General features: G+C 39.6%; 1 protein-coding gene across 1 annotated transcript in view; it reads right to left on the minus strand.

Annotated features, from left to right (window-relative positions):
• The window catches only part of ST8SIA1 (ST8 alpha-N-acetyl-neuraminide alpha-2,8-sialyltransferase 1), a 166,693-nt gene that overhangs the window by 48,890 nt on the left and 95,642 nt on the right, over nucleotides 1–22,161 (minus strand). The window contains exons 3-4 of the mRNA XM_027541513.1: nucleotides 13,975–14,084; nucleotides 5,981–6,073 (exon numbers count right to left, since the gene is read on the minus strand). Of these exons, the coding sequence (XP_027397314.1) occupies nucleotides 5,981–6,073; nucleotides 13,975–14,084 (203 nt within the window). The remainder of the gene's footprint in view (nucleotides 1–5,980; nucleotides 6,074–13,974; nucleotides 14,085–22,161) is intronic.

The raw sequence follows: 22,161 nt of genomic DNA on the forward strand, positions 1-22,161 counted from the left end.
CCAGTGAATTTTAAACCGATTAAGAGTAATGGAAACCTTCAAAAAGCTGATAAATAATATATAATACATACACATAAATCTTTAAAATAAACTTCAGGAGGTGTTCAGAGATCCCCTTAAGCCCCTTATGAACACTTAGACCACAGAATATCTCTTAATTGGGAGTAACTTCAGGGTATAAGTTGTCCATCTTCTTCAACTCTGTATATTCTGTCCCAGAGTAGATTTCAAACTATATTTGTCGAATGAGCACCTCTGCAACTCTGTTCCTGTAAAGCTCCCATATTAACACCCCTCCCCCCCATGAATTTTTAAACCTCAACCTCTACATACATGTTTTTTGAAAACATTTACTCAAGACTAATCTGATGGTCTAAACAACTATTTTCCAAACTCCACTTCCATAATTTTCCCTTTTCCACTTCACAAAAGAAAGACATACCTCCTATTATCCCAAATATTATAATGATGCATTGCCCCAGAGTGCAAACACCAGCTGGTCACCCAGGAAAGAAATATTGGTAAGGTACACAGCTTCTGAAAGAGTGTCCTCTGAGAAAAGGCAAAAAGATCTTTATAAGAAATAGAAAGAGGCTGTGCCTTATTTTATCTGGGGGACAATTCTTGGAAAGTTCTATACCTTATTTATATGTTGAATAATTAGAATTCAGAAGCGAGGTTATATGCTAACCTTGTAACCATATAAGGTGTTATATGTTAACACTTTACTGAATAGAAGGTAGTCAGTTTTTTTTTTCTGACAGAAAGCCAACTCAACTTAATGAATCAATTTGACAAAGAGCTTTGGCTTTGCTCTAAGGACATGTAGCATACAAAAAGTTAAATCCGCACTGCACTTCAGAGATTTTGTAACCATATATTTAAACATGGACAATGCAGCATGCTCTAAAAGTACATATTTGGCAACAATTTAACTTTATGCCAAAAATATTAGGTAACTTGTAAAAGATGAAGGAAATAATGTTGGATTTAAAAAATTATATTTTAAAAATATTATTTATTTTTAATTGGAGGATGATTGCTTTATAATATTAATGCTATATTAATGCTGTTTCTGCTATATATCAACATGAATCAACCATAGATATACGTAACACACCCTCCCTCTTGAACCTCTCTTAGTTCTTTTAAAGAGTATTTGAACAAAAATGTTTGCAGACCAATGGGTTAGAGCCGGTATATGTTAATGAAGAGTAAATTCATGAAGAGATCCTTATTGCCTGCAAGACCCAGCAAAGGAAAGAAGACGATGACAGCAATGGGTCTAAAAATCCAACAGACCCTGCTGCCACATTAGAATAACCTCACTTCTCCTAGGCCATTAAGGTACAATCCAGAGGGTGACTGCAACTGCAGAGCCCTTTCTAATCTGTGTCCCAGACACCTTAACTAATCCTTTCATTCTGGGTGCTATCAAAAGGAGTTCACTTTCTACCCATTGAACAACAATTTGTTAACAGAGCAGATTTCACGTTAAGTGTTCTTATTTTTACCACACACTCAAAAAAATTAAAAAAAGGACACAAGGAAATTTTAGGAGGTGATTGCTGTTTATGACCTTAATGATGGTGATAGTATCACGAGTGTTTGCATATGCCCAGGCTCATCAAATTGTACACAATAAACATATGCAGTTTTGGGGGTATATAAACTGTGCCTCAATAAAGCTGTTTTTTAAAAAATAAGAATGTATGCTGGACAAGATATTCTGACAAAGGCTATAGCAGAGCTCCTTCTTACTGAGTGAAAATTTCTATTAAAAAATGTGTATTTATTTATTTGGCTGTGCTGGGTCTTAGCTGGGTCACGGGGGATCTTGCATCCTGGTTGTGGCATGCAGGATCTTTAGTTGTAGCATGCAAACTCTTAGTTGCGGCATACAGGATCTTAGTTCCCTGAGAAGGAATTGAACTCGGCACCAACAGTGAAGGTGCCAACTCCCAGCCACTGGACCATCGAGGAATGCCTATTGGCTAATTGTTAAGTATATAAAGTTCTCTAATATTATTGTAAGTGGTATGTTTTTCCTTATTTCACAAAATGGAATTGCTGTATGCATTTTGATTTTGTCTTCAAAAACCTTGCAACATTGAATACATTTTGTTAAATGAAAAACTTTCACTCCCTTTTCCAAAATGACATCACTTGTGAAAACTTAATTGTCTCCTTGTGCAATATATGGCTCATCTGGAAAGATCAGGTGTGCAATGGTCACTGGTTAAGAGTGACTTTGGATTGAGACAAGTCTGGGTGAGGTCCCAGACCGATGAGTAGCAGCTGTGAACATAAGCAGATGACAAAATTTACATCTTGTTTTCCGTAAAAGCACACATTAAGACACTTCCTTATTAGGATTATTCTGAGGATTAAATGAAGCAAAGCACAAAAAGAACACAGAACCTGGCATGCCAAAACACTGACTAAATGTTGACCCAAGATTAATCATAACAACTCTTGCTTGCCTGGTATTAATTTTTTATATTAAATTTTTTCCTTTTAAACACTTAATTATTGTGTTTAAAGGAAAGAAATACTTTGCTTTCTCCTGCTGTAGTTAAAACATTTCTCAAAATCACCATCTCAACCTCTCATCTTGCTCTAAGTCTTGTTCTAGATAAATACTCTTTTTCACATGCTTTTAAAAATCTTATCACCAATTCCACATAGTCAGGTAGAAAAATAGAATCTTTTATCCTTCAATATAATGTACTGAATGTTTCATTTCCCTTCATAAGAACATTTATTTGTTCTTAAAAGTGATTTTATTTCCTACTCAAAATGAGAGTTAAAGTATTATACTGCAGTTATACAAGACACTACCATTTGGGTACACTGGTTGAAGAGTACAAAGGACTTGCCTACATATTTTTTGTTTGTTTGTTTTACAACTTCTTGTGAATCTGAAATTATTTTTTAAAATTTAAATAAGCAAAGAAAAATAATTCTGCAAGTATTCTCTTGATCTTTTGCTCATTCTCTTGTATCTGATATGAATCCTTCTCAATTTTCCCAGAACCTCAATCCACTTAATTGAATTAAAGAGACATCACCATCATCCCTGGTGATTTTCTAATATTTTCCTGATCAGACCTCTCATTCCCCTCAAAAATAAAATAACCACAGAAAACCAAGACTGAGTGAGGGTCAGTAACTAAACTATAAAATAGAAATGTTTCATTTTCTTACTCTTACTAATTCCTTGCTATGCAACATTAGCTATGTCAACAAACAAATCACACTAAAAATAATACAGAGCACTAATTTGGGGAAATTCAGTTAAGTTACTAACTCATAAATTTGACTGGCACTTTTGGTTTTCAGTGATACTTTTAAAACCAACTATTTTAAATATACTCCACCAACAAAAAGGCTTATCATATAAAAATGAACAGAAAATTAAAGTATAAATTTTAGAAAATGTCATTAAGTCCAAAAAAATAGGAGGAATAATCTGCATATAGAAAGAACAAAAACACAAAAGTTGTCTTGATGATAACTAAGAGGACATTATAGCCATAAAAAATGATACGGAAAAATAATTTGGCTCATGGAAAACAAAAACACAATTAAAAAATGGAAGTAGACTACATAGCAGAATGAACACAACTACAATACTTGGGACATAATACACACACACACACACACACACACGTATACACACACAAAGCTACATAGTACAAGGAAAGAGTTACAAATAATGGTAATATGCCCAGAAGTTCTAATATCCACCTAATAGGAGGACTAGAAAGAGAGAGCAAACATAATGGAGAAGAAGACATTATCAGGCATCTGAAAGAATGCTCACAAACATGAAAAACAATGCTAATGGTAACTAACATTTATATATTGCTTACATATAGCAGGCATAAATAAGCATATATAATATATTGATACAGATATACCCACATATTTACCATATACATACATACATAGTTTAATTCATTATATCTATTATGTAAGAATTATTATCCTTGCTTTATAGATGAGAAAACTGAAGGAGAAGCTGTTAAGTAACTCCGTCAGGCTCACACAGCTGTGAGTGGGTGAGAGGGAAGTGCAACCTGAGTCATCATGCTTTAGTGGACAGACTCCTAACCACTACATCCCAACTACTACATCCCACGGCGTCCAGCAACATTAATGAAAGAAGACCCACTCTAAGATAAAACATGTCTTGGTAAACTTTCTGAATTTCAATGATAAAAGGAAATGTATAAAAACTTTAGTGGAGGAGATAAAGATTTCCCTCAAACAAAAAATGAATAAATTTCTATTAGGTTTCTGACTGGCAACTTTGAGTGAAATGAAACAGTACACTCAAAGTTCTGAAGAATGTAAGAAATATCTGAAAAAAGTTCACCTCATGTTAATTACAGTTATCTACAAATAGTGAGGTTTGGGGTAAATTTTTTGTTACCATCTTTTTCTTCTTTTTCTCTTTTAATTTCTTATAATGATCATATATTTTTGTTGAGAAAATTAAGATCGTTGTTATAAAAATAAAGATATTCAAATGGATTAAATTTCTTAATATAAAAGTGAAACTATAAATGCACTAAAATATTAGCAATAATTAATAAATTAAAAAATATTAGGATAATATTTTCTCATTGAAGTGGATGTGGTAAGGAAGACTCTCTACAGAAAAATTTTTTTGAAGAAAAAGACTAATAAATTTCACTGTATAGAAATGTTGAATTCTGACAGAACATAAGCTAAACAATATGTGTCAGGTTAGAAGAAAACATTAATATTTGCTATATACATAATATAAACTGTTTGTATAAATCAACAGGAAAATAGTTTTTAAAAAGAAAAAAGCACAAAATTAGCAAAAAATACAGGTAATTTACAGAATAAAAAATACAGAGTCAACACCCACTCAGCTTTCTTGTATTCAGAAAACAACGCATATGAAGTAAAAAATCAAGTATCATTTTTAACTCAACAAACCGAAAAGAAAAGATGAATAGCACGTAATGTTTTCAATACTGGGAAACAGGCAGTCTGATGCATTATGGAAGAGGAAGTAATGGTACATTCTGGAAGTGTAATTTCATGGTATCTGTCAAATTAAATGTTGTTTGGTTGTGTTTCTGAACGTCTATTTTATGGGAATACTTACTTCAGAACTGAAACAAGGAGCGCAGCATTGTTTACCAAGTGACACTCAAGTGCTATTCAGTCGGATAAGACTTCCTTAGGTGACAAGTGCCTGCGCCCAGACTGTCTGGATATTTTACCCTTAACTGCTGGTGTACATGAGACAGCGTTAAGGTGATGCTCAAGTCTTCTTTTCACAGAGATCAAGAATCTCCACATGAGCAGTCCTTGGAAAAACAGCTCATGGCTCACCGCTGGGCTTCATCAGATAGAGACTGACCCCCAAAAGCTCCCACAGCAGCTGCCAAGATTTCTGGAATCGATACTAGAGCAGGAATTTCCCATCTCTTCCCCAAAATGTGACTGGATATCATTTGATGTACTATATTGTATTATCATATAATCACACATTCTTGTACACTCCCACAATATTGCTATTTTCATGCATGCAGATGCAGCAAAGTGGTCATTTCTTTGTCTTTAATAAAACTGATCTGATTTCAGTTCACCAATCAATGCCAATCAATGAGTTGGGACTGAAGCCAACAAGTTGGAAAGTAGTAGTAATGAGTAAACATGATATATTATTACTTCTTTGAGCAAAAACGGTGGATTCGCATGTTATTTTTTACCATCTCTAAAGGCAAAAAACAGAAACCCAGCAGAAGCATGAAACAGTGTTTGGATTCCCTTAATCCTGCCTAGTTTATTTACAATTCCCTCCTTCATCCTTCCTGCCTGTCCAGATGGTTTTTGTCTGTTTCCCAAGCTGATTTATGTTCACTGTCTTTAAGATGTTAAATACCCTGAAAGCCTTCTTTCTAATTCCTCACAAGCAGAAGTCATAAATTCTTACCTTTGTCGAATTATGCTGGGGTTAGCTGTCACTAAATGACTTTTGGATCCAACATCCTTAGTGTATTCACTTGACAACGGAGGAAGATTGCATCTAGAAAAACAAAAACAAGCACTTCAGAATGATTTACATACTTTTAAAACAAGTCAACTATCATGGCAAATAGGAATTTACTAAGTCTAGCTCAATTCACAAATAAATGATTTTTGTCACCTCTTCCTTTTAATAGATGTTAGAGGACTATTACAGAATCTTCAGAATGTTGTCATAAAAACTATTTCTGTGTTAGAAGAAAGAAAATGTCAGCAAGAGAGGTAAGAAATCTACTAAAGGAAAGATACAACTAGAGTTAATTTATTCCATTCAAAATATTTTTGAGGTGAGAAGTCAGGGTGCATTAGACTTGAAATGAGCATTTAGGGGTGTGGCCCCTGGGCAGTGGTCCCCAACCTTTTTGGATCCAGGGACTGATTTTCATGGAAGACAACTTTCTCACGAACTGGGTGGGAGGGAGGGTCTCAAGATGATTCAAGCGCATTACACTTTGTGCACTTTATTTCTATTATTATTACATCAGCTTTACCTCAGGTCATGAGGCATTAGATCCCAGAGGTTGGGGATCCCTGTGCTAGAAGATACAGGACCTACAGTCCTCTCTGTGGATACCAACAAGCCTCAAGAGAAATGGAAGAATTGTATTTGCTTGTGTTTCTCATTCTTTTCCCGAATTCTAAATTATGAGTACATTTGAGGCAAACTCTGCCACCTAAATCAGTGCATGCATGACCAACGTATGGTTGACTTCCAGTGAAAATGTTTTGTCATCCAAAAAAATGCAGTGATTCTCCACCATCCCAGTCTAAACAAAGGAAAGAGTGCAGGTGACAGAAATAGCCCCTCCCCCCTCCCACACACAACACCCTGCCCTGGGTGCTCTCCTTGACTGCAATGTCTTATGAATGCTTACAATGGAAAATGCTGCAACTGCAAATCCAATCTCATGGCTTTCTACTAGTGGGCTGTCATCCAAGTTATGACATCTGCCTCAGTTTCCCCATTACAAAATGAAGATAATGACTTTTCCTTCAATAAGCTGGGTGTAAGGATTAAAGTAAGAAATGTATTAAAAAGTCCCTACCTTGATGCCTCACACATAGCAAAAGCTCAAAAATATTCCATATCAGAAATATCATATCTTGGTAACTCAGTTAGTCACTCCGTCATGTCTGACTCTTTGCGACCCCTTGGGCTGTAGCCTGCCAGGCTCCTCCATCCATGAAATTCTCTAGGCAACAATACTGGAGTGTGTAGCCATTACCTCCTCCAAGGTATCTTCCCAACCCAAGGATGGAACTCGAGTCTCCTGCACTGTCAGCAGGCAGATTCTTTATCACTGAGCCACCAGGGAAGCCCCAAAAATACTGGAGTGGGTTGCCATGATCATATAAATATAACTAAATACATATTTATTATTTATGACCACCCCAAATAAGTCTATAGCTTCCACTGGACTTTTCTTTTATTACTGAGTACTGATTTCTCCTCTCTAGCCATATCTCTAAGTTGACTCCAACCATCAGAGCACCTCTAACTTTGTATTATTTCATCAAAGTAAAGAATCATTTATTTGTTGTTAGAGATCTTACAAATATCAAGGCCTCAGCCACTTCCCAACTATTAAAATTTCCTGGACAAATTTCCTTCAGGACATGGGGTTGTCCAGAATCGACTCAGCTGATTAGCACAAGTTCCTTGATGTTTTCTTGTATTTATCCCCGTGACTCCCACCACATCAGGGCATCTGAGGTAGAAATTTGTCTCACTTGATTTGGAATCTTACTTTCATCTGCTCTTTGGTAATAAGATCCTGATTCTTCTGACAGCTCCCCACAGAGTAATGAGTCAGCCAGTTGGTGACTTTCGCTGAGTGCCCATTGAAAACAAACACAATGGGCATTGTGAGAAGCCCGGGGGAAGCCGAGTCTCAGAGCCTACTTGAGGCGTCCACAGTCTAACGGTCCCATCACATCCATGCGGTTTCTGAGGGCTGTGCTGGGGAATGAGCTTACTCATAATGGCCAGGCTCATCTGACCATGGTGCTGACCTTGGGATTCAACTGATCTCTGCTAAGATCAGTTTTATCTCAGGATAAAACACAGGCTAGAATTCGAGCACCTTTTTCTCTCTTTTCTTGGATGAATATAATTATTTACTTAGTTTTTTTTTAGTTTTTATTGGAATATAGTTGATTTACAATGTTCTGTTAATTTCAAGTGTTTACAGCAAAGTGAATCAGTTATACATATATATTGATATGTTTCCATTCTTTTTCAAATTCTTAGGTTATGACAGAATATTGAGTATAATTCCCTGTGCTATACAGTAGGTCCTTCTTAGTTGACTATTTTATATATAGTAGTGTGTGTATGTTAATTCCAAACTCCTAATTTATCACTTCCCCCTCGATCTTGATGGCCCTTCATAACATTTGAGAATCAATCTCACTATATTAAAACTGTAAACTCTATTGCTACAAAGTGCAGTCAACCTATTCTGTCATCAGTAAATGAAAGGAGTTGGTGTTCATGGATAACAACTTTGTTTTTCCGTGTGTTCCTTGTAGGTTGATCCACGGCTCATATGTCTGGATCCCTTCACATCTCCTTTGTTGTCCAGTTGCTCAGTCATGTCAGACTCTTTGTGACCCCATGGACTACAGCACACCAGGCTTCCCTGTCTTTCACCATCTCCCGGAGTTTGCTCAAACTCCTGTCCATTGAGTCGGTGATGCCATCCAGCCATCTCATCCTCCATCATCCCCTTCCCTGCCTTCAATCTTGTCCAGCATCAGGGTCTTTTCCAATCAGTCAGCTCTATGCATCAGGTGGCCAAACTACTGGAGCTTCAGCATCCATCCTTCCAATGAATATTCAGGGTTGATTTCCTTTAGGATTGACTAGTTTGATCTCTCTGCTGTCCAACAGACTCTCAAGAGTCTTCTCCAACACCATAGTTTGAAAGCATCAACTCTTCAGCGCTCAGCCTTCTTTATGGTCCAACTTTCACATTCATACATGACTACTTGAAAAATCACACCTTTGACTATACAGACACCTCCTATTACAAAGCAAAACCTCAGAAATACACTTCCAGAGACTAAATGCCAAATTCTATAACATAGTGAAATGTTTAAAACAATAAGGATAATATTTTATACATCCATTTCTGGAAAATAATGCCATTGTACTCTGGTATAAATAACTGTTCTTCTGGGTAAACTTTGTCTTCAAGTATGAATGCTCGTGATACTTCCCTGCAGCTCCCAGGGAAAAAAAAGCACACTGTAATTTTAGCTCAACTTCTAAATTGATAATTACATAGATTTACATAAAAGGCACATTTAATACAATCAAATTGTTTCTTATAAGGCATAATTGTGTAAAAGTGTTTCAAACTTTGCTTTATTGTTTATTGGCACAATGAACGGATATTACTGGCTGAAGTGTCTTAGTAACTGTGCCCGGGATCATAGAGGATGTGACCACAGAATTGATGAGAAATGAAAATTCTTTGAAGTGGGGAGTGAAGATGGGTGGGGAATGGGTAGAATGGAATAGAATACATTTAAAAATTCCTTTTTAAATTATATGTATACTTCAATACATAAAACACATATAATTGAGTATAATTCACAAGCACCAAAATTATACTGTCTTCACTCATATTCCTGAGCCAGCCAATTTCTTGCCAGGATATAATCACTGTTACCTCTGTCTTTCAGACCTTCAAGCTAAATGATATTTAACAATATTATTTTTTTTAAGTGTCACTTTTGGTTACAAATGTTTAGAGCAAATGTTTACTTTGAAATATGGGAAGGTATATTTTAGCATTAAAAGACGTGTTTGAAAATGTCCAAGCAAAGGAAATTATGGCATTGTTACAATTCTGGAAAACATCTTGAACTGTAATCCGGTACACCATTGTGTATAGGTAAGGCTATTTTGGGATCTCGTCTTTCACTGTAATGGTGCATGTACCCTATAGTCTAGGATCAGACATACATGTTTCTAATCATATTCACTAAGTGTTTCATTTTGAACATATGCTATTACCTCAATTTTCGCAAGGTGCCCCCAAAATGTGTATTAATCAACCATGTATAAATAGATCCATAAGTGGTCAAATAAGAATAATTTACAATTAATCAACATTTAATTACTCCCATATTATAAATTCTTTGTGTGTATGTGTGTGTGTGTGTGTGTGCTCAGTTGTGTCCGACTCTTTGTGACCACATAGACTGTAGCCTGCCAGGCTCCTCTGTTTTTGGGACTTTCCAGGCAAGAATACTGGAGGGGATTGCCATTTCCTTCTCCAGAGGATCTTCCCGACCCAGGGATCAAACCCGTGTCTCCCATGTCTCCTGCACTGCAAGCGGATTCTTTCCTGCTGAGCCACTGGGGAAGCCCCATAAACTATCAATTCCATTCAGTCACTCAGTCGTGTCCAACTCTTTGTGACCCCACAGACTGCAGCATGCCAGGCTTCCCTGTCCATTACCAACGAGCTTACTCAAACTCATGTCCACTGAGTCGGTGATGTCATACAACCATCTCATCCTCTGTTGTTCCCTTCTCTTCCTGCCTTCAATCTTTCCCAGCATCAGGGTCTTTCCAGTAAGTCAGTTCTTCCCATGAGGGAGCCGAAGTAGTGGAGTTTCAGTTTCAGCATCAGTCCTTCCAATGAGTATTCAGGACTGATCTCCTTTAGGATGGACTGGTTGGATCTCCTTGCCGTCCAAGGGACTCTCAAGAGTTTTCTCCAACACCACAGTTAAAAAGCATCAATTCTTCAGTGCTCAGCTTTCTTTATAGTACAACTGTCACATGCATACATGACTACTGGAAAAACCACAGCTCTGACTAGACGGACCTTTGTTGGCAAAGTAATGCCTCTGCTTTTTAATATGCTGTCTAGGTTGGTCATAGCTTTTCTTCCAAGAAGCAAGTGTCGTTTAATTTCACGGCTGCAGTCACCATCTGCAGTGATTTTGGAGACCAAAATAATAAAGTCTGTCACTGTTTCCATTGTTTCCCCATCTATTTGCCATGAACTATAAATAAAGCTTTTTAAAGATTCAAATGTGTTATGACAATGGCACCATTCTTGAAATTGAATCAAAGGCACATGCACATATACCTCTAGTTTTGATGCTGCCTTCTTTGAATTCTTTTCAATCCTCACCTCTCTCATCATCCCATGAACATCCCATGAACATTGTTTAATCCTGTGCTGTGCACCCTAATCACAGGCACTTATTAATTTTGAATGTGAATATATCAACAGTGATTGTATACAATGCAAATGTGGTCTTGTGTATTTGTAATAAATAAATGTGGATAACCCCATAAGATGCTTAATACTGATCTTCTACACATTAAGTTTAAAAAATATCCATCTTCCTAAATGTGGTGCCACACACATGTGTGCTCAGGAATAATTTAAGAAAACACATTTATTGTACTGCCTTCTTCTACATTGTACTCAGACATCTTAAAATCAATTAACTTTCCTGAATCTGTGAATATAATATTTCCACTTCCTCCTTACATAGTTTCTGGAAAAAGCAAGTCAACTTATACTTGAGAGCAATATGAAAAATCAAACTAGACTACACGAATGTGTTACAGTTGTGTGATAGTCACATTATCACAGAATCAGAGTTTCCACAATGGAAAGGCTTAGGGAATTGTCTGCAGCCACCTCTGCAAGATTATCAGAAAGCTGAGCTGCAGCAAAGGTACCATGGTGCGCTGTGGGTCACAGAGCGAGTCTGTGGCAAGGGCTGGTTCTTTGCCCTCAGACCCCCCCTAACGCCAGTGTCATGGAGGGAGTGCCTCTGCTCTCCTCCTCCACTCTGCTCTCCAGGTGATCGTCTCCGCTTCTATAGCTACCATCTCACCATGCTCACCCCATGGCTCACAACCCTGTGGAGCCTTGGTGTCCTTCCCACATCAGAGCTTGGAAAGGCTGGCCTGTACCCAGAGTGGAATGGACAGAGGGCTCCATCCAGACACCCCTTCCCCACAGAAGGACCCCACTCACTCATCGTTCACCTCTGAGCCACCCTGACCTCGGCAATGACACAGCTCCAGATTCTAAGTCCATGATGGACCTGTCCAACATACCATTTCCAACCCCAGTGAAGACCCAATACAGATCAGATACTCGTGAAGCAGATGTTGACCTGAATTAAGAGAACTACATTTTTCTCTTCTCCTCGCTTCTATTTTTTTTATCTTTCTTGTCTTCTATTTTTATTGCAAAAATTAATCATTACAGTGGAGAGGAAAACACAGTCTCACACTGGAAAAACTAGGGCAGGGTACCTCCATAAAGGAAAGATACAAAAGGATTCCCCCTCTGCTGCAGGCTTCACCAGTGAGATGAAGTCTTCTGAGGAGCCCAACCCTTGCTCTCTCAGAAGGAATCTGACCCTCCCCTTGAAATGGCTTCCTTGAAACACTCTCAGACAAGCTTTACTCTCCCCTACTCCACTTAGCTCAGAGTCCAGAGGAGGCCAAATGTTCCCTCAGCTACCTTTTTTTGGTTTGTTTCGTCACTTTAGACCATTATTTATTTATCCTTATTATCCTTAAAAATGAACACAAAACCCCAACCTCCACCCCACTTCAGCTTTCCACCCTCTGTGTTGCTTGAGAGTCAGTCGTCCTGGCCCCAGAGCCTTCTCAGAAGGTAAAAAATCTGCCTGCAATGCAGGAGATCCAGGTTCAATCCCTGGGCTGAGATGATCCTCTGGAGAAGGAAGTGGCAACCCACTCTAATATTCTTGCCTGAAGAATTCCATGGGCAGAGGAGTCTGGCGGGCCACAGTCAGACACAACTGAGCGACCAACACAAAGCCTCAATGCCTCACTTACTCCCACTTCAAGGAGACTTTGGGGCCATCGTGTAAGACACTCCCCAGAGTAGCCTCCAAGCTCCTACATTTCTTCAGTAACAAGTGTCCTCTTTGTCTATAACATATCTGCTCATCCCAGAGAAGCTGACGTCAGATTCTTAAGAAGTCACATGTTCCAGCGGGCCATTCTTTGACACTAACTCTCATTTTTCCATCTTCCTTTATCTTTCCCATTTCCACTCCCTCAGGTCTGAATGGTCCTGTCGTATGGCCCCATTGCACCCCTTCCTTTCTCCATGCCTCTCAGGGCCAACATCCTTCCAGCTCAGATTCCAAAGCTCTCTCCAGCCATGCTGTCCCTCCTCACCCTTCTCCTCTCTCCCCCAGACAATCCTAAGCCTGTGTCCATCTGATCACTCACTGTCTTTCTTTCTGGTCAAAATCACCCAGTGGTGCAGGTTGGCACCATTTCAGTGTCACGGTCTCTATCCTCGGCTGGGTGTGTCTTAGCAGTCCCCTTACACACCCCTGCAGGAACCTCCTGTTTTCCAGTACAAGCGACATCACGTCACCACTCCACTCAGTCCCCTTACTAAGCTGCCACCTTGCTCAAAATGCATTCCCCCTCCTTCCTTCCAGTTTTCCTAGTCCTGCACAGATCCACTCCCTCTTTGAATTCCACTCACTACTTCCAAATGCTTTTGTGAAAAACAAAGCAGCAAAGTGTGCAGAATGAAATGAAATCGTTTATTCATTGAGAATTCGTCTTAAGGACAAGTTTTAAAGTTGGAGTCACCCAACTGTATCATCTAAAATAAGATGAGTGTTTCCACTTTGGGTATCTCCCCTTGGCCTCTGAGTGTTTCTTTTCTTTGTGCTTTCTTGGGGCCTGTTCCCTGGTTCCCTGGCCCTCTCCTCAACTCACTTGTATGTGAACCTGGAGGGAAGTCGAAGAGAAGCTACAGCTGATTAATCACCAGTGACTGGTCGCCAAAGGCCCCGGGGCTGGCGGGAGGGGTGAGGGAGAGGAGAGAAGGCGGAGGCCGCGCTGTGGGAGCTCTCTCTTACCGCATGACAAAATCTGCTTCATCTATTTGACGGCCACAGCCACTCTTCTTCAGAATCCCACCATTTCCCACCACCGCGCATTTCTTCAAGGGCAGCTGGAATGGGGTTGCCTAGCAACAGAAAACAAGGCGGGTTTTCACTGCAGAGAACACACAACCGCTCACCAAATCATTGTTTACAGCAGACCCGGCCGGAGAATTTGATTGAAGACTGGGCAAAGTGAAAAGAGTGCATAGAAAGAAAGATGCCAGGAAGCCTGCAAGGAGCAAACTAGCCCATTCCTTTGAAATAAAAACATTTCTTTTTTAACTCCCTGAAGTGGATTTCAATACAACCACATTTTGGGTCTCAAACTGGCCATGCATATAATAGGGAGTGACTGCTAAGGAAAATGGAAAAATCCCCACTAGACACTGGATTCTTTTCAAAGGCATTAAGCTGGGAACAAACTCAAATGAATTCTACTCCCCTATTTAGATGCACTTTCATTCGTTCATACAATCAGTCATTCACTCAACAGACGTTGCTGAGCGTTTCCTATGCTAACTGTTGGGGATAAACACAAAGACAGCGAAGTCACAGGTCTCAGGATTCACAGTTTGGGATGCGAGGAGAGTGTGAATATATAAGCTTATGTAACAGACCGTATTGTGAAGGTGACCTCGCTGTACAACAGGAATGTTTCACATGTGGTGGAGAAGCCAGAGAGGGATGAGAAGGCACGTCTGTGAAGCCGACTCAGGGAGAGCTTTCTAACTTGAGATGAATCTTTAAGGATGAGTAGGATTTTGCAGGCAGGGAGAGCAGCATCAACAGAGGTGCAGAAGTATGTTGAGAGCGAGTGCAGTGTTTATGAGCAAATGCACACTCTGGGTCTGTTTAGAACTTAGGAGCGACTCAGGGGCAAGTGACTTGTATCTAACCAGGCAGCATGTGACTTTCTGCAGACACTGACCTGGACTGCAAAGAAAATGTCCCATGTACCTGAATGTTCCCTGGAGTGCTATTTATAGTACCAGGGACTATCAAAACCCAGCAACAGCCCTGGAAGTGAAATGTGACATTCAGTCTCTTTTAGCTGGGTCAGCAAGAACCACCAGCACAGCATTTCCTGCTTGCTGAAACCAGGCACAGTGGCTGGCAGTCTCTGGCGGAAGACCTTACATCTGTATAAAACAACCATGACCATATTAAGTCACCACTGTTGATGAATCTGAGGGCATCATATGGATTACACCAAAAGAATAAATGATTATATGACCATATGCACATAGGTATAAATAATTAAAGCAGAAAAATGAAATTCCAGGAATGTACATAGTCACTGGGAGCTGAGGGGCACTCAGCAAAGCTCAAGAAGGAAATTTAACTTCCTTGATTTCTAGTTTGTAAAAGGAACAGGCAGAGCTCTGACAATAAAGGTAATGAAGATACAGCACTGAAACTGCAGTGTTAAGCATATGCCTGCAGATGGAAAGGCTTTCCGGAGACTGTCCAGTGACCTCCAGAGCAGGATACAGAGAAGGAGGGTCAGGAAAAGGGCTGTACTCCAGCTCTCCCGGATGAGCCAGGATGATACATGGCATTTTTCTCACTCACTCCTGGGAGGAAGATTTGAATCAATACTAGAAATACACAAGTCAGATCTGTAATTTGCTAGATGTAGATTAAGGTATTTATGCTCAAGTTAACTGCCCTTTTATTCCACAAATATTTACTGAGTTCCTACTATGTTCCAAGCACTGTCCTGGGTGACCAGGATATAATAATCCCTGTTCACAAGGAGGTCAGATTCCAGTGGAAAATGGATGATAAAGACAAATGAATAAAATAAACAGAATATCATATGGTGGAGAGAAAGAAATCACTGGCATGAGAAAATCAGGAAATACTTTTGAAGAAAACCTGCCATTGAACTAGGGTGGTCAGGAGATATGGAAGCAAATCCCTTGAAAGTGAGGGGATAGTGAGCCTTTCAGGCACCTGGGGGAGTCGCTGGGGCAGACATGGAAGAGGGACATTCCTGGGTTTTAAATGAAGAGAAAGAGGTCACTGTGTCTGGAGATGAGTAAGCAAAGGACAGAGGAGAAGAGATCAGAGACTTAGCTGGTAGGAAGGTTGGGGAATAAATTCTAAGGGCTTTGGAGGATACTGTAAAGACTCTAAGTTTTATTCTCAGATGAGAATCAAGTCAAGGTAGGGTGAGCAAAGGAGTGGCATTCTGTCATATTCTAGAACAATCACTCTGCTGCTGGGTGAATAGGCTGCAAGATGTCACGCACAGAAAGAGAGACCAGTCTCCTGAAATGACAGGCTAGAGATTATGGTGGCCTGGGCTAGAGTCAGAGCAGTGGGGGTGGCAAGAAGTAAGCAGATTCTGGAGATGTTTTGGAGGAAGAGCTGACCAGAGCTGCAATGAAAATAGGATAAGGGAAGAATCAAGAACAATGCCAAGGCCGGGGCTCAGACAACTGCAAAGAGGGACTTGCTGTTTACTGTGACGTGGACAATAACAGAGAGGCAGGTCTGGGTGAGATGATTTGGAGTTCACTTTTAAGGACATAAAATATGAAATCTCCATAAGCCATTTAAGTGGTGATGTCAAATAAGCAGTTGAATATATGAGAATACAGTCAGGGAACCTATTTCTCCTGAAGATAGAAAGCATACAATTGGTATTTAAAATCAGAGGACTACCTGGTGAGCGAGTTTAGACAGGAAAGAGAGGAGGTCTTAGATCTGAATCTCCAGATGCTCCAAGAAAGAAATTAGGAGACTGAGAAGAAATAGGTAAAAGACACTGAGGAGTGGTCAATGGAGGAGAAAAAAAAAAAAACAGGAAAGTAATGTGTCTTAGAAGTAAGTTTTTTCTTTTTTTAAAAGTAACCTAAAGATACTCAAGAAGAACAGGAGAAAACTGCAGCAAATGCTATTGATAGATTATATAAAATAAGAGCTGAAAATTGCCATGGGATTTTGAACACAGAGGTCAATGGTAACCTTCACCAGGACAGATCTGGTTCAGAAGTGAGGATGGAAGCCTGATCGGAGTACAGTGAGTAATATGTGGATATTTGCAACTATTCGTATATAGTTTATATGAAAAGTACGGTCTCACTCATGCTCAACTAATATTTAGTTTGCTTTGTAAAAGTCAACTTAAGCCCCACTTCCAGACCCCCACCCCACCCCCGTTGTTAAGGAAAAGTCCCTGGACCAGATTGACTGGCAATCTCAGTTTTCTGAACAAGAATCTGGGCACAGAACATGCAAATCTGGAAAGCAGTAGTAACAGCATAAACCTGGGCACAAATACTACCTCCTAACTTCCAGATTTTGGGACCCCTTGACATTTCACTTCCTGTCTCTAAAGACGGAACATGCTGCATAGGATTACATGAAACGACAGAGGTAAAGCATTTCACCAAGCTACTAGCATGGTGGTTCGCCCATTACCCTTCCCCCTCTTCTTTCACCTTTTTCCTTCTCCTAGCAAGGTTACTGACTTGTTAAAGCCGCAGAATACTCAGATTCCATGAGTTTTGGGGAATACATGGTAAAAGAGTGATTCTCAAAATCTGTCTTAACACAGATGATCTTATGGCAGAAAATTTACCTATTTTCTATGGTGTTCACCTATTTGAGGTGACCCTAGTGGTAAAGAATCTGCCTGCCAATGCAAGAGACGTCGGTTTGATTCCAGGATCGAGAAGATCCCCTGGAGGAGGAAATGGCAACCCACTCCATTTTGCCTGGGAAATCCCATGGACAGAGGAGCCTGGTGGGCTACAGTCTGTGGGGTTGCAAATGAGTCGGACAAGACAGAACACACACACGTACATATGTAATCTTCCTGTATGTATAAAGTGAAGCCACTTAGTCGTGTCTGACTCTTTGCGACCCCATGGACTATAACCTACTAGGCTCCTCTGTCCATCGGATTTTCCAAGCAAGAATACTGGAGTGCGTTACCATTTCCTTCTCCAGGGGATCTTCCCGACTCAGGGACTGAACTAGGTCTCCTGCATTGCAGGCAGACACTTTACTGTCTGAGCCACCAGGGAAGCCCCTTCTGTATGTATATATGTATATAAATATATATACTTTTCAAAGCCTTTGAACTGAAGTCTGGTTGAGGAGGAAGCCATTTATGAGTTGGAGCTGGTAATATTTGCTTACTTCCTCTTCATTTGGTCAATACTGGCCCTCACACAGCAATTTCATTTCAATAACTATTTCTCCAGTGCCCTGAGTGCACTCTTCAGGGCATTGGCAGCAGCAAACAGAAGAGCTCACCAAAGTTTAAAAAGGAAAAACTTAATAGGGAAAATACTGTGAATTTTTTTTAACTAATTGAGATAATACTACCATTATTCTATTTAAGATGCAGAATATCTCATCTTGGCAATGGTCAATGCTTATTAGAATGATGTGTGAACAAGGTGTTCTCCATTTGGTTGTTTATTACACAGAAAGGGGGGCTTCCCAGTTGGTGCTAGTGGTAAAGAACCCACCTGCCAACGCAGGAAACTAAGAGATGTGGTTTCAATCCCTGGGTTGGGAAGATCCCCTGGAGGAGGGCATGGCAACCTGCTCCTGTATTCTTGCCTGGAGAATCCCATGGACAGAGGAACCTGATGGGCTACAGTTCATAGGGTCACAAAGAGTAGACACAACTGAAGCAACTTAGCACATATGCATCCACATAGAAAGAACTGATAATGTTTTGGATAGTCCATTTCCACATAAAGATTGTGATTCTGTTAAGGAGTATTTTTATTAAGGTACTAACTTCATTCTTTCTTTTCAAAGGTATCTCCTTGCATCCATGTAAGAAAATATCTACTAGATCTGAGAACACAGCACTATGCTACAACACTCCTCGTGCTAACCTTAAAAGTACTACTCTAAATGAAAGGCTGGATTAGGCAAATTGATTACAGCCATGGGCTCAAAATATTGCATGACCACCAATTCACCTTATAAATCTTTGTCCACGTTTTTTCACCTATCACTCTTCCATCTGTTAATGGCCATCTTCTTAATGACTATATTATATTAACCATCTGGATTCAGATTATGGTTTGCCAGGCCCCTCAAACTCTCAGTGCTTCACTGGAAGTCAGGCATGATAATAACCATTCCCATCTGTCTCTCAGTATGATTATGAAAATTAAAAATGAACTGAGGTGTTGAAACTTATCAGAAAACTCTGAAATCCTATATAAATGAGATTAGTACATTACTAAACACTAAAAAACTAAATTCTCTGGAGAAAAAATATCATTACATTGCTGGACCACTACTATTACATGTAGTTTATCCTTGTGTGAGGGGCTTGCAATGTCAAAGGTTTTATATAGATTTTAAACAAAGCACTTTTTATCATTGGCCCTTTGAGGGTGTATCTACTTGACCAAAGAAGTTTTTTTTTTAAATAATTATTTATCTTATTTATTTATTATTTTTACTTTTGGCTGTGCTGGGTCTTTGTTGCTGTGCACGAGTTTTCTCTAGTTTTGGAGAGCAGGGACTACTCTCTAGGTGCAGCACACCAGCTTCTCATTGCAGTGGCTTCTCTTGTTGCAGAGCACAGGCTCCAGCATGCACAGGTTTCAGTAGTCACAGCACACGAGCTCAGTAGTTGTGGCTCCCGGGCTCTAGAGCACGGACTCAGCAGCTGTGCTGCACAGGCTTAGCTGTCCTGCAGCACGTGCGATCTTCCTGGACCAAGGATTGAACCAGTGTCCCCTGCATTGCAAGGTAGACTCAACTACTGGATCACCAGGGAGCCCAGTCAATGAGTTTTTAAATGCACATATTTGTATGAATCATTCCAAATACCATATTTTTTTTTTGCTCACTGCTCTACACACAAATTAAGAATAGATGAGATGATCAACAGCTTGCTCAATAAGCTAATTATTTATATTTAATCCGAAGAGTTCTGTTGAGCATCCAATCTACTTGAAAGAGTGTCTGCCCTAAACAGTGGCATTTTCTTAACATCATAATGGATATATTATTTTATTTATTTTTAAAATATATTTTATTGAAATACAGTTGATTTACAGTGTTAACTTCTGCTGTACAGCAAAGTGATTCAGTTACACATATACATACATTCCTTACTTATATTCTTTTTCATTATGGTCTATCACAAGATACTGAATATAGTTCCCTGTGCTATACAGATGGATTTTGTTCTTTATCCATACTGTGTATAATAGTTTGCATCTGCTGATCCCAAACTCCTACTTCATCCCTTCCCCATTCCCCCTTCCCCTTGGCAACCACAAATCTGTTCTCACGTCTGTGAGCCTGTTTCTGTTTCGTAGGTTAAGTTCACTCGTGGCATATTTGAGACTCCACATATAAGCAATATCACGTATTTGTTCTTCTCTGTCTGACTTACTTCACTTAGTATGATCATCTCTAGGTCCATCCATATTGCCGCAGATTGTATTATTTCATTCTTTTTTATGGCTGAGCAGTATTCCATCTTCTTTATCCATTGTCTTTTGATGAACATTTAGGTTGTTCCCATGTCTTGGTTATTGTGCATAGTGCTGCTATGAATTTAGGGGTGCACGTATCTTTTTGAATTATCACTTTGCCCAGACATATGCCCAGGAATGGAATAACTGGATCACATGACAACTCCATTTTTAGTTTTTTGAGGAATCGCCACACTGCTTTTCACAATGGCTGCACCAATTTGTATTCCCACCAGCACTGTAGGATGGTTACCTTTTTTCCACATCCTCTTCAGCACTTACTGTTTATAGATTTTTTCAATGGTGGTTACTTTGACCACCGTGAGGTGGTACCTCACCGTAGTTTTGACTTGTACTTCTCTAATAATTAGCAATGTTGAACATCTTTTCATGTGACCATTGGCCATCTGTATGTCTTCTTTGGAAAAAATGTCTATTTAAATCTTCTGCCATAATGGATATATAATTTAATCTCCAAACTTTAAGAACAAACACAAATTCCACCACTCTCTAAATAAGAGTCAATTAATGAAGCCATTCAGAATCTTGCTTCTGAGATTACCTCATCCTCATCACTGTCCATAGCCTACACTCTCTGTGTCTCTTCTTAAATAGCTCTGATGCCTGGTTTGCCTTTAATTCAACAATTATTTGTTGAGCCCTGTTAAGGAGCAGGAGCTGTTTTGAATTCTGGAAAGGGACTGATGAACAAACGTGACATATATCTTGCTCATGGAAACAGGAAACAAAATTTAACAAATAGGAAAGTATAGAGTGTTATATAAGGTTAAGAAAAAGATCTTTCTGAGGAAATGACGCTGGGACCTGAGGACTACAGTTTTTAGGCATAAGAAAGACAGTTGAGATTTCTGGCCTATTAGATAATCTTCAGTTCTGTTCAGGTCAGTTGCTCAGTAGTGTCCGACTCTTTGCAAGCCCATGAATCGCAGCATGCCAGGCCTCCCTGTCCATCACCAACTCCCGGAGTTCACCCAGACTCATGTCCATCGAGTCAGTGATGCCATCCAGCCATCTCATCCTCTGTCATCCCCTTCTCCTCCTGCCCTCAATCCCTCCCAGCATCAGAGTCTTTTCCAATGAGTCAACTCTTTGCATGAGGTGGCCAAAGTACTGGAGTTTCAGCTTTAGCATCATTCCTTCCAAAGAAATTCCAGGGCTGATCTCCTTCAGAATGGACTGGTTGGATCTCCTTGCAGTCCAGGGGACTCTCAAGAGTCTTCTCCAACACCACAGTTCAAAAGCATCAATTCTTCGGTGCTCAGCTTTCTTCACAGTCCAACTCTCACATCCATACATGATCACTGGAATAACCATAGCCTTGACTAGACAGACCTTTGTTGGCAAAGTAATGTCTCTGCTTTTCAATATGCTATCTAGGTTGGTTATAACTTTCCTTCCAAGGAGTAAGCGTCTTTTAATTTCATGGCTGCAATCACCATCTGCAGTAATTTTGGAGCCCCAAAAAATAAAGTCTGACACTTTTTCCACTGTTTCCCCATCTATTTCCCATGAAGTGATCGGACCAGATGCCAAGATTAAAAAAAAAAGACAAAAATTAGAGTCGCTGATGTCTTATGGCATGAATGAAGGTAAAAAGACTTGTTACAGGCTGGAAGACTTTTTCAGATAAAAACCACAAATGCCAACTGTGAAAATATTCCTGGCTGAG

The sequence above is a fragment of the Bos indicus x Bos taurus genome, chromosome 5 (genome assembly GCF_003369695.1).
Source record: "Bos indicus x Bos taurus breed Angus x Brahman F1 hybrid chromosome 5, Bos_hybrid_MaternalHap_v2.0, whole genome shotgun sequence".
In the NCBI taxonomy this organism is placed as follows: domain Eukaryota; kingdom Metazoa; phylum Chordata; class Mammalia; order Artiodactyla; family Bovidae; genus Bos; species Bos indicus x Bos taurus.